Here is a 14,771-nt window from a genome sequence, read left to right on the forward strand (position 1 = left end):
CTCTCATTGGACCACACTGAAGCATATGGAAAACTTGGAAAGACATGTTTAGTACCCCCATCATACCTCATTTCATAGCTTTGATGAAAGTACACAAATTGAAATTAAATATCAATATCACAGGACTACCCTGTTTCAAAACGGACACAAATCACAGTTTGGAGTGGGTGTTTCTAAGGTCGCAGAGAGCCAATGGTAAAATGACCCATAACAATTATGAATGGTCACGCAACGTCCTGGAAAAGGGATTGCTTTCACCATGGGAATGCTGGCCCCACACCTCCCCTGCAACTGTCACTGTGCATCAGTGGTTCCCCCTCTGCCTCTCCTTCCACTAGGCTGTGCTACCCTACCCAGGGTGATAACTGTCCCCTCTGGCTGTTTGTGCCTTCCTACCCCTTCCGCTGCTCGACTAGTCACATAACAAATAGCGTGCAGCCAGATTAAACATTTAGAGGTATTACACAGAGCAGTAGGAGAGCATAGTACCCATTGCTTTAAGTCAAAAGGCAGCATGCTGCAGTGGAGTCACACAGACAGAGGGAGAGAATGGAGAGCGATCTTGATGGTATTGTTGAGGAAGGATGCAGTAAGCAGACAGCTTCTGCAAATGATTGTCAACTTCCTCAGCAACCCTCAAATGAGCCAACCAATGAAATGATTCCATGCGAGTGTGGGTACGCTCAGGGTACACTCAGTAGTTTGGCATGTTTCAGAGTGTCAACACCTCTCCCTGACAGTAGAGTAAATTAGAAAAACAGACGGACAGGGGAAAGGATTTCTTTAATAGATTTTCTGACAGACATTCAGCATCACACACTGAAAAAGTTTAAGAAACAATTTCAAACTGTTAATTGTATAAGGCAAGCAAGGAGGGTGGGTGGTGTGAGCAAGGTCTTATTTCAGTAACAAAACCACTTGGTAGTGTTTGATGGTTCATTCATCAAGTATCATACGCTTACAGATCCTCAAGGACTACAGTCCAAGCCTTTCATCGGAGGTCTGTGGAATAGGTTTCAAAAGTGCAAAAGAAAAGAAAAATCATGATTTTTTGAAGTGTGTTTTTTTTGTGCCGGGGTCGTAATCACTAGGCACTAAAACAGGGAGGGACTATCCAAACGTGTCCAATAAGGCAGAGTTTCCCAGGACCGAGTTTGGGAAACCCTGCAATAATGAACAATTGAACCTTGTGCATTAATGAATAATGCATTAATGAATAGGACCCAGGTGTCTCCATCTCTCTCCAGAATCTAGTTATTTATTTCAGCAGTTTGTTGGCAGTGGCGGCCATAGAGGAGGACATGGAGGTCATGGTCACGGTGGGGATCGTGATGTCCTTGAAGATGGGCTGGGTGTTGCCGGCATAGGAAGGCTTGTTCTGGTTCAGCGTCTCAATGATCATCTGCTTCATTTCTCGGCTAGCGTCCCCTCTCACCGCTAGTAAGGCCACGATGTGCTCTTCCCTATGGGGACAGAGGACAGACACCTTTTTACTGAAGGACAATCATTTAAGCCTACAATGGTAAAATCAATGGACATCACATAATAAATTTGAGTAGATAGCACATACACTATATATACACAAGTATGTGGACACCCCTTCAAATTAGTGGATTAGGCTATTTCAGCCACACCTGTTGCTGACAGGTGTATAAAATAGAGCACACAGCCATGCAATCTCTATAGACAAACATTGGCAGTAGAATGGCCTTACTGAAGAGCTCAGTGACTTCCAACATGGAACTGTCATAGGATGCCACCTTTCCAACAAGTCTGTTTGTCAAATTTCTGCCCTGCTAGAGATGCCCTGGTCAACTGTAAGTGCTGTTATTGTGAAGTGCAAATGTGTAGGAGCAACAACGTCTTAGCCGTGAAGTGGTAAGCCACACAGAATGGGACCGCCAAGTGCTGTATGAGCATAAAAATCATCAGTCCTCGGTTGCAACACTCACTACAGAGTTCCAAACTGCCTCTGGAAGCAATGTCAGCACAAGAACTGTTCGTCGGGAGCTTCATGAAATAGGTTTCTATGGTCAAGCAGCCTCACACAAGCCTAAGATCACCATGCGTGATGCCAAGCGTTAGCTGGAGTGGTGTAAAACTCGCTGCCATTGGACTCTGGAGCCATGGAAACGCGTTCTCTGGAGTGTTGAATCATGCTTCTCCATCTGGTTGTCCGACGGACTAATCTGGGTTTGGCGGATGCCAGGAGAAGCTACCTGCCCCAATGCAGTGCCAACTGTCAAGTTTGGTGGAGGAGGAATATGGTCTAGGGCTATTTTTCATGGTTCGGGTTAGGCCCCTTAGTTCCAGTAAAAGGAAATCCTAAACGCTACAGCATACAATGACATTCTAGATGATTCTGTGCTTTCATCTTTGTGGCAACAGTTTGGGGAAGGCCCGTTCCTGTTTCAGCATGACAATACCCCCGTGCACAAAGCAAGGTCCACACAGAAATGGTTTGTTGAGATCAGTGTGGAAGAACTTGACTGTACTGCACAGAGCCCTGACCTCCACCCCATTGAACACCTTTGGGATGAATTGGAACGCCGACTGCGAGCCAGGCCTAATCACCCAACATCAGAGCCCGACCACACTAATGCTCTTGTGGCTGAATGGAAGCAAGTCCCCACAGAAATCTTCCAACATCAAGTGGAAAGCCTTCCCAGAAGAGTGGAGAGGCTGTTATAACAGCAAAGGGGGCACCAACTCCATATTATTGCCCATGATTTTGGAATGAGATGTTTAACGAGCAGGTGTCCACATACAGTGCCTTGCGAAAGTATTCAACCTTTTGCCACATTTCAGGCTTCAAACATAAAGATATAAAACTGTATTTTTTTGTGAAGAATCAACAACAAGTGGGACACAATCATGAAGTGGAACGACATTTATTGGATATTTCAAACTTTTTTAACAAATCAAAAACTGAAAAATTGGGCGTGCAAAATTATTCAGCCCCTTTACTTTCAGTGCAGCAAACTCTCTCCAGAAGTTCAGTGAGGATCTCTGAATGATCCAATGTTGACCTAAATGACTAATGATGATAAATACAATCCACCTGTGTGTAATCAAGTCTCCGTATAAATGCACCTGCACTGTGATAGTCTCAGAGGTCCGTTAAAAGCGCAGAGAGCATCATGAAGAACAAGGAACACACCAGGCAGGTCCGAGATACTGTTGTGAAGAAGTTTAAAGCCGGATTTGGATACAAAAAGATTTCCCAAGCTTTAAACATCCCAAGGAGCACTGTGCAAGCGATAATATTGAAATGGGAGGAGTATCAGACCACTGCAAATCTACCAAGACCTGGCCGTCCCTCTAAACTTTCAGCTCATACAAGGAGAAGACTGATCAGAGATGCAGCCAAGAGGCCCATGATCACTCTGGATGAACTGCAGAGATCTACAGCTGAGGTGGGAGACTCTGTCCATAGGACAACAATCAGTCGTATATTGCACAAATCTGGCCTTTATGGAAGAGTGGCAAGAAGAAAGCCATTTCTTAAAGATATCCATAAAAAGTGTTGTTTAAAGTTTGCCACAAGCCACCTGGGAGACACACCAAACACGTGGAAGAAGGTGCTCTGGTCAGATTAAACCAAAATTGAACTTTTTGGCAACAATGCAAAACGTTATGTTTGGCGTAAAAGCAACACAGCTGAACACACCATCCCCACTGTCAAACATGGTGGTGGCAGCATCATGGTTTGGGCCTGCTTTTCTTCAGCAGGGACAGGGAAGATGGTTAAAATTGATGGGAAGATGGATGGAGCCAAATACAGGACCATTCTGGAAGAAAACCTGATGGAGTCTGCAAAAGACCTGAGACTGGGACGGAGATTTGTCTTCCAACAAGACAATGATCCAAAACATAAAGCGAAATCTACAATGGAATGGTTCAAAAATAAACATATCCAGGTGTTAGAATGGCCAAGTCAAAGTCCAGACCTGAATCCAATCGAGAATCTGTGGAAAGAACTGAAAACTGCTGTTCACAAATGCTCTCCATCCAACCTCACTGAGCTCGAGCTGTTTTGCAAGGAGGAATGGGAAAAAAATTCAGTCTCTCGATGTGCAAAACTGATAGAGACATACCCCAAACGACTTACAGCTGTAATCGCAGCAAAAGGTGGCGCTACAAAGTATTAACTTAAGGGGGCTAAATAATTTTGCACGCCCAATTTTTCAGTTTTTGATTTGTTAAAAAAGTTTGAAATATCCAATAAATGTCGTTCCACTTCATGATTGTGTCCTTCTCCTACAGCCAAGGTTATTCTATTGAAAACCATGATACCCCACTAACATTCATTCTCTGTGTAGCCTATGTGTTAAGTGGCGTATGATCTGACCTGATGTCAGGGTATTTGGACACCAGCGTGGAGACCTCCAGGTAAAGCAGGGTGGGGTCTGTGAGTTTAAACACCTCAGCTATAGCAGCGATGGCGTCGCACAGCCGATCAGTCTCCTCACCCTGGAGCAGAACAGAGACAGAAGAAACAAACTAAGAATCAGCAACAGTATCAGTGTATGGACTCATCAGAGAAAAGCAGTCTTCCTTACATCAAAAATGAATAATGAATCGTGACTAACTATTTGCTGAAAGACTAGATCAAGATGCATGTAGTTTCTACTGAGCATCTCCTTGGAAAAGAGAACACTCCTGTAACAGGAAATAAACACTCACAGCAGTGAGTTTCCTGAAGAGGAACTTGAACTGCTCAGCCTCTTTAATCATCCTGTCCGCTCCCTCCCTCCTCTCATCTGCGTTCTTGAAGGTGATCCGTTTCTGCATCACTGCCTTGATATACTCCACCACCACCCTGCGATGAGCCTCGCTGGTCATCTCCTAAACACATCACATACAACATACCCAGTCACACACACAGGATGACCACTATCAATTTGTACAAAATGTATGGAGTTCTCCAGATCAATCAATTGTCCAAGCCTTTCATTTGATATGATTATATCAATTGATTGATTTCTCCATGTACCGTATTGAAAGGCTTCTTGATCTTGGCGAAGTCGTTGAAGTAATCCTCGACGGTCACACAGATGGTGTCCACTGCATGGGTCCCCGTCAACCACTTCCGGGTCAGCAACTCACTGAGATGATGCTGTGGAGAGAAAAATCACCAATCAAATACAACAGAACCGTGTTCATGGCAACATTCTGTCAAATATTACACTAGAACAGTAACGAATGAGCTTAAAATATGTCCAAACACTTCATCCTAACCTCCAAATCCAGGAAAACTTCATCCAGTAGAAACTGGCATCCATCTTTGGCCACATCGTTCAGGGTCCTCTCGATGGCAGCATCATTCTGGGTGGGCTCCGTACATTTTAAGTATTTCTTCTTTAGACTGTTAATAGACTCCCTAGGAGCAGAGGTACGGTTAGATATACATTAGCAGCATTAGGTTAGAGAAGACATTCATATTTACAGGGAATTGTCAAATGGGAATCACTTGAATGTATGACAGTTGTTTATAATGGCGATCATGTATTGGACGTAGCACTGAGGGAGCTGCCGGTCTCTCAAGTGGTCCTCCTTGTAGGCGATCGCCTCTTCCCTGTATCTGAACAGCAATAGAAGACAATTGAGAGATGTCATATACATATTTTTTTTATTACCTTTATTTAACTAGGCAAGTCAGTTAAGAACAAATTCTTATTTTCAATGACGGCCTAGGAACAGTGGGTTAACTGCCTGTTCAGGGGCAGAACGACAGATTTGTACCTTGTCAGCTCGGGGATTTGAACTTGCAAACTTTCGGTGACGAGTCAAACGCTCTAACCACTAGGCTACCCTGCCGCCCCATATTCTGTAACACACCTTTACTGCCATCAATGTAAACGGCTAATCACTACACAATTATTAACACAACATTATGAAATCCATGTTACCTGATGAGGAATGAATTCATTTGTTTTAAACAGAGCTTCAGGACCTCCTCTTTGAAGGTCTCGTCGATCTGGGCTGCCACTTGGAGATTCTGCTCAAACATCTGATGAGAGAAAAACAAACATGTCAGATGATGGTCCCCCATCCAATAGACTTACAGTACACACTAGTGACTCACTGTAATTCTCAGATCCTAATTGTATCACATACACATTGTCTAGTATAGTAACGCTACTGTAGTAGCAACTAGTACACTTAGTCCAGTGGGTTAAAGAGATTCTGGCTGATGCCAGGCTGGTGACTGGTTATACTTGGAAGACGATGGCAGGGAGGGTGGTCTGGTAGTATCCATCTTGATCCGCCTCTGGTTCTGTCTCTTTAAACCAGTCCTTCTTGTCTGTCTCCAGAGCCTTGCGAAGCCAGCCAGTGATGTTAGACTGTGGAAGGGTGCGAGAGATAGTCAGCCAGAGCCATGTTACCTGTCTTTAATAATTCATGAAACATTTCATTAGTGGCGGCTTCATCTTTGTGTACTGACGCAAAGAGAGAGAGTTGTATATCTGACAAGAGCCACCATAGAGTATGTCGCTGCTATCACAGAGCGTGTGTTGGCTGGACTCACAGTGAAGGTCTGGACGTATTTGCTGAGAAGCTCATCCACCACCTTCTGAGGTAGCAGAGGATCCATCAGGTGGATGTCATACTCTGTCACCAGATCTGGGTGACCCATCATCTCCACACTGGAACACACAAACACAGTAGGGTGTGAGAACATGGCAACACAGCCCAACCTGTACTATACTGTCTGTGGGAATTCATATATTTCATGTATTTGAATGTAACAGACAGCTACAGAGACACACCATGGCATGCTTGCGCACCTGCACACACGACAATACTTGAATCCATATTATACACACAGATACCAATAAACATAGGCTTCTCACAAGCAGTCACACGTAAACACACACACACTCAGAAAATCATTGTGAATATAAGTGATCTATAATTCTACAGCCTCATCCAATCAGTGGTTGTGGTTTCCATGGTAGCTGTTGGCTGATGTTTGTGTCAGAATTGGATATAAGGCTAGTTCTTTATGTTTTGAATTCATCTTTCTCCGTTCAATCCTGTCGGTGCACGCAATGTGCAGTAGTATGTGCATTCATTGGATTATCCACAGCAATTTTGCTTAGATCGCATGCTATGCCCTCCCTCTTGTGCCAAGGGACTGTTTAGCTTTAAATATTGAGTTAATTACTCTTTGCAGAGCTTACAAGTCCTTCCCATATATGGAGAGTACAAAAGTATTTCCGTGCCAATGTTCTTCCTACATCAATTTAATGATTTTGAGAAACACTCCACACACAAATGGGGAGAGGTTAAAGGGATAGTTCACCCAAATTACATTGGTCTCCAAACCTTGTAAGCAGTCTATGGACAAGGCATGACAGCCATCCATGCTTTGGTTTTATTTCCCAGGAAATGTTTCCAAATGCTAATGTTTTAGCATTTGAGGCACAAATCCCATTTGAGTCATGGTACCGATATTAGCATTATTCATCTGAAAATATCTAATATTAAATGCGAAGCTCAGCAAAGTCACTAAAAGATTAATATATTGGTATCATGACTTGTATGGGATTTGTGCCACAAATGCTAAAACGTTAGTATTTGGAAATAGTGTCAGGGAAACTACACACCAAAGCAAGGATTTCTGTCATACCTTGTCAATAACTGCTTGCAGGGTAATTCAAATCCTGCATATTCCACTGAGCTATGATTGGACTGGTGCCCAGTTATCACTGATGCTACATGAGCCACAGAGAGAGCAGATCAGAGCCTGACCTGTATTCAAAAAGTGTCTCAAAGTAGGAGAGACGATCTAGGCTCAGGTCCTCCATATCCATAGCCTAATCATATTCAATATTATCTAAAAGACAAAACTGATCCTATATCAGCCCTCCTACTTTGAGCCTCTTTTGTGAATACGGGATGAGAAAGGATACCTTTTGTATGTGTTGAGGACCCAGGTGAGGAGGGACACGATCTCGTTGGCCTCCAGGTCTTCTGCAGCCAGCTCCTGCACCCGCATGGACACGGCGTTGTGGTACAGCTTTAAAAACCTGTCAAAGGTGTTGTAGTGTGGCGGGAAGCACTGCACCATCAGGTTCTTCACCACAATCAGGTCGTCCAGCACGTACTTCCTGGTGATCTCCAAGAGCCTCACCATCCACATCTTGTCTGCCTCTCGCGTCACCGACTGGCTGCCCTCGATGCGTGTGGTGACCGTGCCCTCCAGCACCTCAAACATCTTCTCTTTCCAGCTCTTGGGCCGACTTGGGGGGATAAAGCCCATCTGCTTCTTGCGGTCCAGCATGCGCCGGTCAATCTTCTCCTCACGCTCAATGATGCGCACCACGGAAACCAGCATGGTGGGGTCGCGGCGCACCGTGCCCATGGCGCGCTGCAGCACCATCCACAGCTGCTTGGCCAGGTCGTCAGACAGGCCCTGCACCGCGCCAAAGTAGTTGCGGATCAGGTTCATGTCGTGAGTGTTTTTGCTGTCCATTCGGTACTGCTCATACATGAGGTCGTCCCGCGAGCATTCCAGATCCATCAGTTTACGGTGGGCCTCCAGCAGCTCAGCCTGCTCAATCAGCACCTGGGTGTCTGCCACTATCTCAGGCACTGCACAGAAGGGGAATGGTATACAACAAGGTAGATAATTATTGGCACCCTTGATGAAGATGAGCAAAAAATACTGTATAAAAAAAATTATACAAGTACTGCTATATTGCATCCTCTAAAGAATGTGCTAATGCTCGGAGAAGGAGATTAAGTTTAACAAATAATTAAAAACATCTAAAAAGATAGGGGTCAAAATGATTGGCTTCCGTTTTCAGTACTCCAGCACCCTCCCTCCGTGAAGATGACGACACAGCCTTTTTCTAAAATATTTTATGAGATTGGAGTGGTTCAAGTCCGGAGACAGATTTTGTGACAAATTAACCATTTCTTTGTGGATTTTGATGCGTGCCTGGGGTTGTCTTGCTGAAAGATCTACTTGCGGCCAAGTGTCAGCCTTCTGGCAGAGGTAACCAGGTTTTGGGCTAAAATGTCATGGTACATTTTATAGTTAATGATGCACCACCAAATGTTAACTGTAGGTATGAGGTACTTTTCTACGCCAAACCCACCAATTGTGTGCAGGGCAAAATAGCTCTATTTTCATGTCATCTGACCATAGCACTGCCTAGAGTTTGTAAAACAGCATTGGCACTTGGATTGAATCTGGTGCTATGGTCAGATGGAAAGGGTTTGGCCTTGAAAAACAGAAGCATATGCAGTAACATACCTCATACCTACGGTAAATTATGGTGGTGCAGCTTCTTTGTTATTGGGCTATTTTGCTTCCACTGGTCCTGGGGTCAACGCCATCATGAACTTTACCAAGTACCAAACCTGGTTGCCTCTGCTAGGAGGCTGACACTTGGCCACAACTGGATCTTCCAGCAAGACAATAACCCCGAGCACTAATCAAAATCCACAAAGAAATGGCCATCTCAGTCTCAGAACTTGAAACCCATTGAAAACCTGTGGTTTGAATTGAAGAGGGCAGTCCATAAGAGCAGACAAAGGATATCAAGGATCTGGAAAGACTCTCTATGGAAGAATGGTCCTCCCAATGTGTTCAATGGGAGGATGCTAGAGTATTGAAAACAGGGCTTCCAATAAATTTGGCCTCCATCTTTGAGATAGTTTTTTATTTACTTGTTAAACAAATGTTCTTTCTATAAGCAATTATATTAGTATAAAATAATAAAATGTTCCTTTTGTTTTTAGCATACAATATAGCTCAGAATTTTTATTATTTATTTTATACAGTATTTTTTGCTCATCTTTATCACGGTGCCAATAATTATGTACCTGCAGTATATTAATGCATTAATACTTTGTAACAGTACATTCTATGTACACAAATGCAAAGACAGACAACAATAACAGTTTTTCTTTGAGGCACATGTAGTAGTTGTGCAGTGTACCTGAGAAGATATTCTTTAAATTCTCGACAGCTGAGGCAAGCTGACTGTGCTGGACAACGGCGTCTTTCACATCTTTGAGGTTCTCAATCGTGTTAATACTCTGCCTCCAGTCCTTACTGACGTCTGCCAGGGAGTTCTGTATGTCCTTGACATCCCGCAGGGCATTATGGAGCTGACTGAGCCCTGTGCGGACCCCGTCCAACTGGGACTGGATGGCAGCCTGGGGAGAGGGAAAGAGACCAGGTAAGGTGTTTCAGGCCTGAGCCATATATATATATATATATATATATATATATATATATATATATATATATAACGTTACAGCTCTCATGCAGACTAAATGTCTATGAACAATAGGGATGTACAGAGTGTATCTCATGTCTTCTTAGCGTCTTCATTTTCTACCTTCAGTCGGGCTTCTACTGAAGCTTTCTTGCGAGCCTCTCGCCGGCGGTACTGCTCTACTTTGTCCAACTGGTCCGAGCGCTGCAGCATCCCAGCCACCCTCTGCACCGCGGTAGCGACAGCCTCCCTGTTCGTCTCCTCCATGACAACAACGCCAAGCTGGGTCTGTCAAAGATCAAGATGCTCACGAAACTGAACGATACACGTTGTGATTACGACGAAAATGTTGCAAGGCACTATGTCAGGTCGATTGCGTTATTAAACCATTAATACTGACAGTGCCTGTGTGAGTTGAGTGCCCATTGCATTGGGTAGCGTTAACGTTTAGCTGCCTTGGCTAATGCTACTTGCTGGCATAACGTTAGCTAGCTTGCTACTACTACTACTACTACTACTACTACTACTACTATCTGGCAAGCAAACTCAAATGTCTCTCAAATGCATTTTACTGGAGTACAGTAGCTAGCTATATTGACTGGAAAAGACTAACCTTACAAGGACAAGCCTGACGCCCAAACAGATCTTTAATTTATTTCATAAGCTATAAACATTTGGTTAGAGTCAATTTTAGGTTTTTGCTAGACGGTTTAAGCGTCATCTATGTGTTTACAGTCTCTCCCATATTGACTTACTAGAAAGCAGCCCATGTTATTGGTAAGCTAGACAGCTAGCAGACTAGGTTGGCGAGAGGAAGGACGCACATACAGCACTAACAGTAAACACAACGCTAGCCCGTGTACAACACTCATTTGAAATGTAAAATGAACAAATCCAATATCTTACCAACTCTAATAATACGTTTGAATAGGTAAACTGTCGTTCAAATGATCTAATTTAAATTCCAACACTGCTTCTCGTGGTTCAGTTCCTGGTTGACCTTTCTCGTGCGCCGCCCCAGTAGCAGCTGACACAGCGCGCTTGAGAGCATCATGTGTGCGCGACTTTTGAAAGAGTATGCAATTTCTCACAACTGTATTTTATGTTACCGTTGATTTCTATAAACAGAAGTCATTAGCTGCAACACAGTTTCTAAACCCAGAGGCATAACATCGCAAGACTTCCGGGAACGTTGGGAAACAGACCTGGTCGGGGTTTGGGGTATAAGAAGTCAATGAGATAAGTGAACAATTCTTCCTTAGTTGTTAATTTTTTCAAAATATGAATGCCCAATATAGATTCGAGACAATGTCTTAGGTAGTTGAACTTGTTATAACTACAAGCTCGTCAGAGTGAGAAACTGATACATTTTCATTTTCGTCTAAAACAACTTTATATCGAAGGAGTGGCTTTGATTTTACGGTCTGCATATGCGCAGTTTGGGCGAGACGAGCGTTATGACGTCATCCGCATAGCCATGACATCGCGTGATCAGGGATTTCTATTGGAGAAGCAGTTTTAGCCTATCTTCATACTGTAACGTCTTTGGCTAAAATGTGTAGGAACGTAACAATTTGGTTTTAATTACCCAACTGTACTGAGCGCTAAATGTAGTGTTTATTAGAAAAATAAATCCTCATAAATATCATAGCTTTCTTTTTGTATGGAGATCTGTATCCAGCATTTTATTAATATTTTCAGTGTTCAAATAAATAAGATAATAATCTGCACTTGTTTTATGATTTTATTGTGCTAAATAACAAAACATGTTAGATGCCTATTGAATTCAATTGATATCTGAAACTTGTATGCCTGTAATCCTTTCTGTAAAATGTGCCTACAGTGCAACACGCAGGTTGTTCCATTTATTTAGTGGTTCAATATATTACGATAAACATTTTGTTTTTCTCCTGTTCAGTGTAAAGTACTTACAATAAATACACAATAAAAAGCATTACCAACAGTTGTTAAAAAAAAAGTCTGGAATTACATTATTTACATTTGCATAATAGTTTTAAATAAAGACAAATGCAAGCGAAAGAGCTCGGAAAGCTTTCTTTAAAAAAAACTAACGGCATAAAAGAATGCCGTAGAGACTGCTGCATGCAGCTATGGAATACATAATGGGACATGTCATAGTTTCAAATATTTTTTCCTTTTCAAAATATAATAACAACTTGACTTCATAAAACAGAGTTATACAGTTTCTAACATTTCTTTCGAATGTACTACAATTTTACAAACATTGACAGATAATGTTACATTGGACCAGAAACTTAAATTAACAGTATTTCTGTGTAATACATTTTTACATTATTATGCTCAGAGACCATCTTAGACATTAATGTTTGTAAATGGCTGTTAGGTGAAGCTTTGTTTAATTTACATTTGTAACACTGTTTTATAAGACAAAAATGACAAACTCACTGTTAAAATAATACATTAATTCAACCTGTCATGAATAAAAACAATGAAGATACAGTATCTCATTCATAAAGGTTAATGACTCAATGGACATTGAAGCATCAATCACATTATAAATCAATGCAAAGAAATTAGTAGGATTTTTATGTTCATCTGAATAATCAATCAAAAATAAACTACATTACATTTTTTATTTATAATCCTTTGTTTAACTAGGCAAGTCAGTTAAGAACAAATTCTTATTTACAATGACAGCCTACCCCGGCCAAACCCTCCCCTAACCCGGACGACGCTGTGCCAATTGTGCGCCGCCCTATGGAACTCTCAATCACAGCCGGTTGTGATACAGCCCGGGATCGAACCAGGGTCTGTAGTGATGCCTCTAGAACTGCAATGCAGTGCCATAGACCGCTGCGCAACTCAGGAGCCCCCAATTTAATTAATCAATGCATGTATTTTCTGTTCCATTTGCTGTAAAATGCATTGAATAGAAATACAGTTAATTTGACATGACGGGTGACATGGCTTGGTTTAAAAACGTTAAGTTATGAAATGTGTTAAAAAAAACAAATGTAGAACTCATGTGAATTGCAGTAGGTTCTGCAAGTCATATTCATGTCATATAAAAACATCTCTCCATTGCTTCCATATCTTTCTGCTTTGTAACACTGTTGATTACCTGAGTTGAGTATAAACCCACCCTGCTATTTTAAGAATCAATACAATAAAGAAGCAAGGTGGAGTCCAGATGGTTTTTAAGATTGTCCCTTGAGCTCATTGCATGTAGATATATGGGTTTGGTTTGTATACAATAGCATTCATTGATGAGTTGGGAATCATATTTCTCTGCATGGGTATTTGGCTAATGTCATGGCCACTGTCAGACCATGGAGGTGAGTCCATGGGTTCCCTCTTTATAGCGTGGACCAGGTGATTCCTGAACTCGTAGTTCAGTTTGTTGTCTTGCTCCATGTAGCCATATACACTGATGTCCATACAGTTTTCTCCCTGACTGCTACACAGAGAGTCTGAGTGTGGTATCCTATGATCCTTCTGAGCCCTGTTCCCCGCTGTATATAAGTATTTATGGTGTCCATTGAGCATTGGGCTCATGTTGGTCTTGTTCTTTTGGCAGGTGGTGTATTGTTCACAGTAGTCAGCTTCTGACTTCACCTGTGGTTCTTCTGAGTAGCCCATGTAGCGCTTTTCGTTCCCCACCCAGGCTCTATTTTGGGGCATGCCGTAGATATTGCAACCGTTTTCTGAGTCAGAGTCCTGCTCTGTTTTTATGGCCGTCTCAGGCAACACCATGCCATTGTAACAGTCAAGATGGCCGCCCATGTACCTGTTGTCTGTCTTCATGCCATCTTCGCAGTAGCTCTCCACCTCAGGGCTGTGGAGGCCTCCGTACAGCTTGTTCTGAGATGCTTCCTGTCTGTTAGCGTGATATCCTGGAGATATCCTGTAGGATCTAGTCTTCCCCAGGTGATTGTACTTGCTTTGTCTGCCTGGTGTGTAGGTCCCGCTGGGGCCCTTTCGCATGGCGGACCCTGTGCGGATGTCCCATGGATGATCCATGCTCTGAGGTTTGGGCCCACCACTCATGGAGGATAGGCAGAAGTTCAGGGGCTCCTCCTGGGTGTAGTAGCTATCGTTCTTGTACCTGGTGCCGTCTTTGGAGAGGGGTGTCCATGGGGTGTAGTGGCAGGGTTCTCTGGTAGTGCTGCTGGACCAATTCAGAAACAGTAAGTCACTGCTGTCATATGAGCCTCTGGAGGAACAATGTCTCTTGTCACTGGGAACCGTGACAAAATGTATAAATGGTCATATATGCATTATATAATCTGCTAGTTGTGTACAGTATGAAGTACTAATTTGACCAAATTCAGCATACCCAGTGATTTGATTCTGAAATTGATGGTGTGAATTGTAAATTGATAGTAAACAAAATGATGTCCATGCCTGGCTCCTTTATCAAGTTTAGTTAAAACATTATATAGACCAGCGTTTCCCAAACTTAGTCCTTGGTACCCCAAGGGGTGCACGTTTTGGGTTTCGCCCTAACACTACACAGCTGATTCAAATGATCAATGCTTGATGATTAGTTGA

At 42.7% G+C, this 14,771-nt stretch overlaps 2 protein-coding genes across 2 annotated transcripts; both read right to left on the reverse strand.

Moving 5' to 3' along the window:
* Positions 1-764: 764 nt before the first annotated feature.
* On the reverse strand, positions 765-11,606 carry LOC110508676 (exocyst complex component 3). Its single transcript, XM_021589386.2, has 13 exons — positions 11,145-11,606; positions 10,362-10,526; positions 9,957-10,176; positions 7,920-8,601; positions 6,533-6,650; positions 6,222-6,347; positions 5,913-6,013; positions 5,474-5,584; positions 5,242-5,383; positions 4,997-5,119; positions 4,687-4,848; positions 4,352-4,473; positions 765-1,463 (listed from the first exon to the last, which is right to left on the reverse strand). Exons 2-13 carry the CDS (start codon positions 10,503-10,505, stop codon positions 1,259-1,261), a joined length of 2,256 nt encoding a protein of 751 aa, XP_021445061.1. The 5' UTR covers positions 10,506-10,526; positions 11,145-11,606; the 3' UTR covers positions 765-1,258.
* Positions 11,607-12,991: 1,385 nt separating this feature from the next.
* Positions 12,992-14,480, reverse strand: LOC118944890 (the record flags this gene model as incomplete). The annotated part of the gene is made up of 1 exon (XM_036967111.1): positions 12,992-14,480. A coding segment is annotated over one exon (1,044 nt), but the record flags the coding sequence as incomplete, so codon positions are not given.
* Positions 14,481-14,771: the final 291 nt, after the last annotated feature.

This window comes from Oncorhynchus mykiss, chromosome 28 (assembly GCF_013265735.2).
Source record: "Oncorhynchus mykiss isolate Arlee chromosome 28, USDA_OmykA_1.1, whole genome shotgun sequence".
Classification (NCBI taxonomy): domain Eukaryota; kingdom Metazoa; phylum Chordata; class Actinopteri; order Salmoniformes; family Salmonidae; genus Oncorhynchus; species Oncorhynchus mykiss.

Excerpts from the sequence above, each read along its gene's own strand:
- LOC110508676 (XM_021589386.2), bottom strand. The coding sequence starts at position 10,505 with ATGGAGGAGACGAACAGGGAGGCTGTCGCTACCGCGGTGCAGAGGGTG. Across the intron at positions 10,177-10,361 it reads CAGTAGAAGCCCGACTGAAG|GCTGCCATCCAGTCCCAGTT; the intron begins GTAGAAAATGAA and ends CCCTCTCCCCAG. Across the intron at positions 4,849-4,996 it reads TCAAGAAGCCTTTCAATACG|GAGATGACCAGCGAGGCTCA; the intron begins GTACATGGAGAA and ends TGATGTGTTTAG.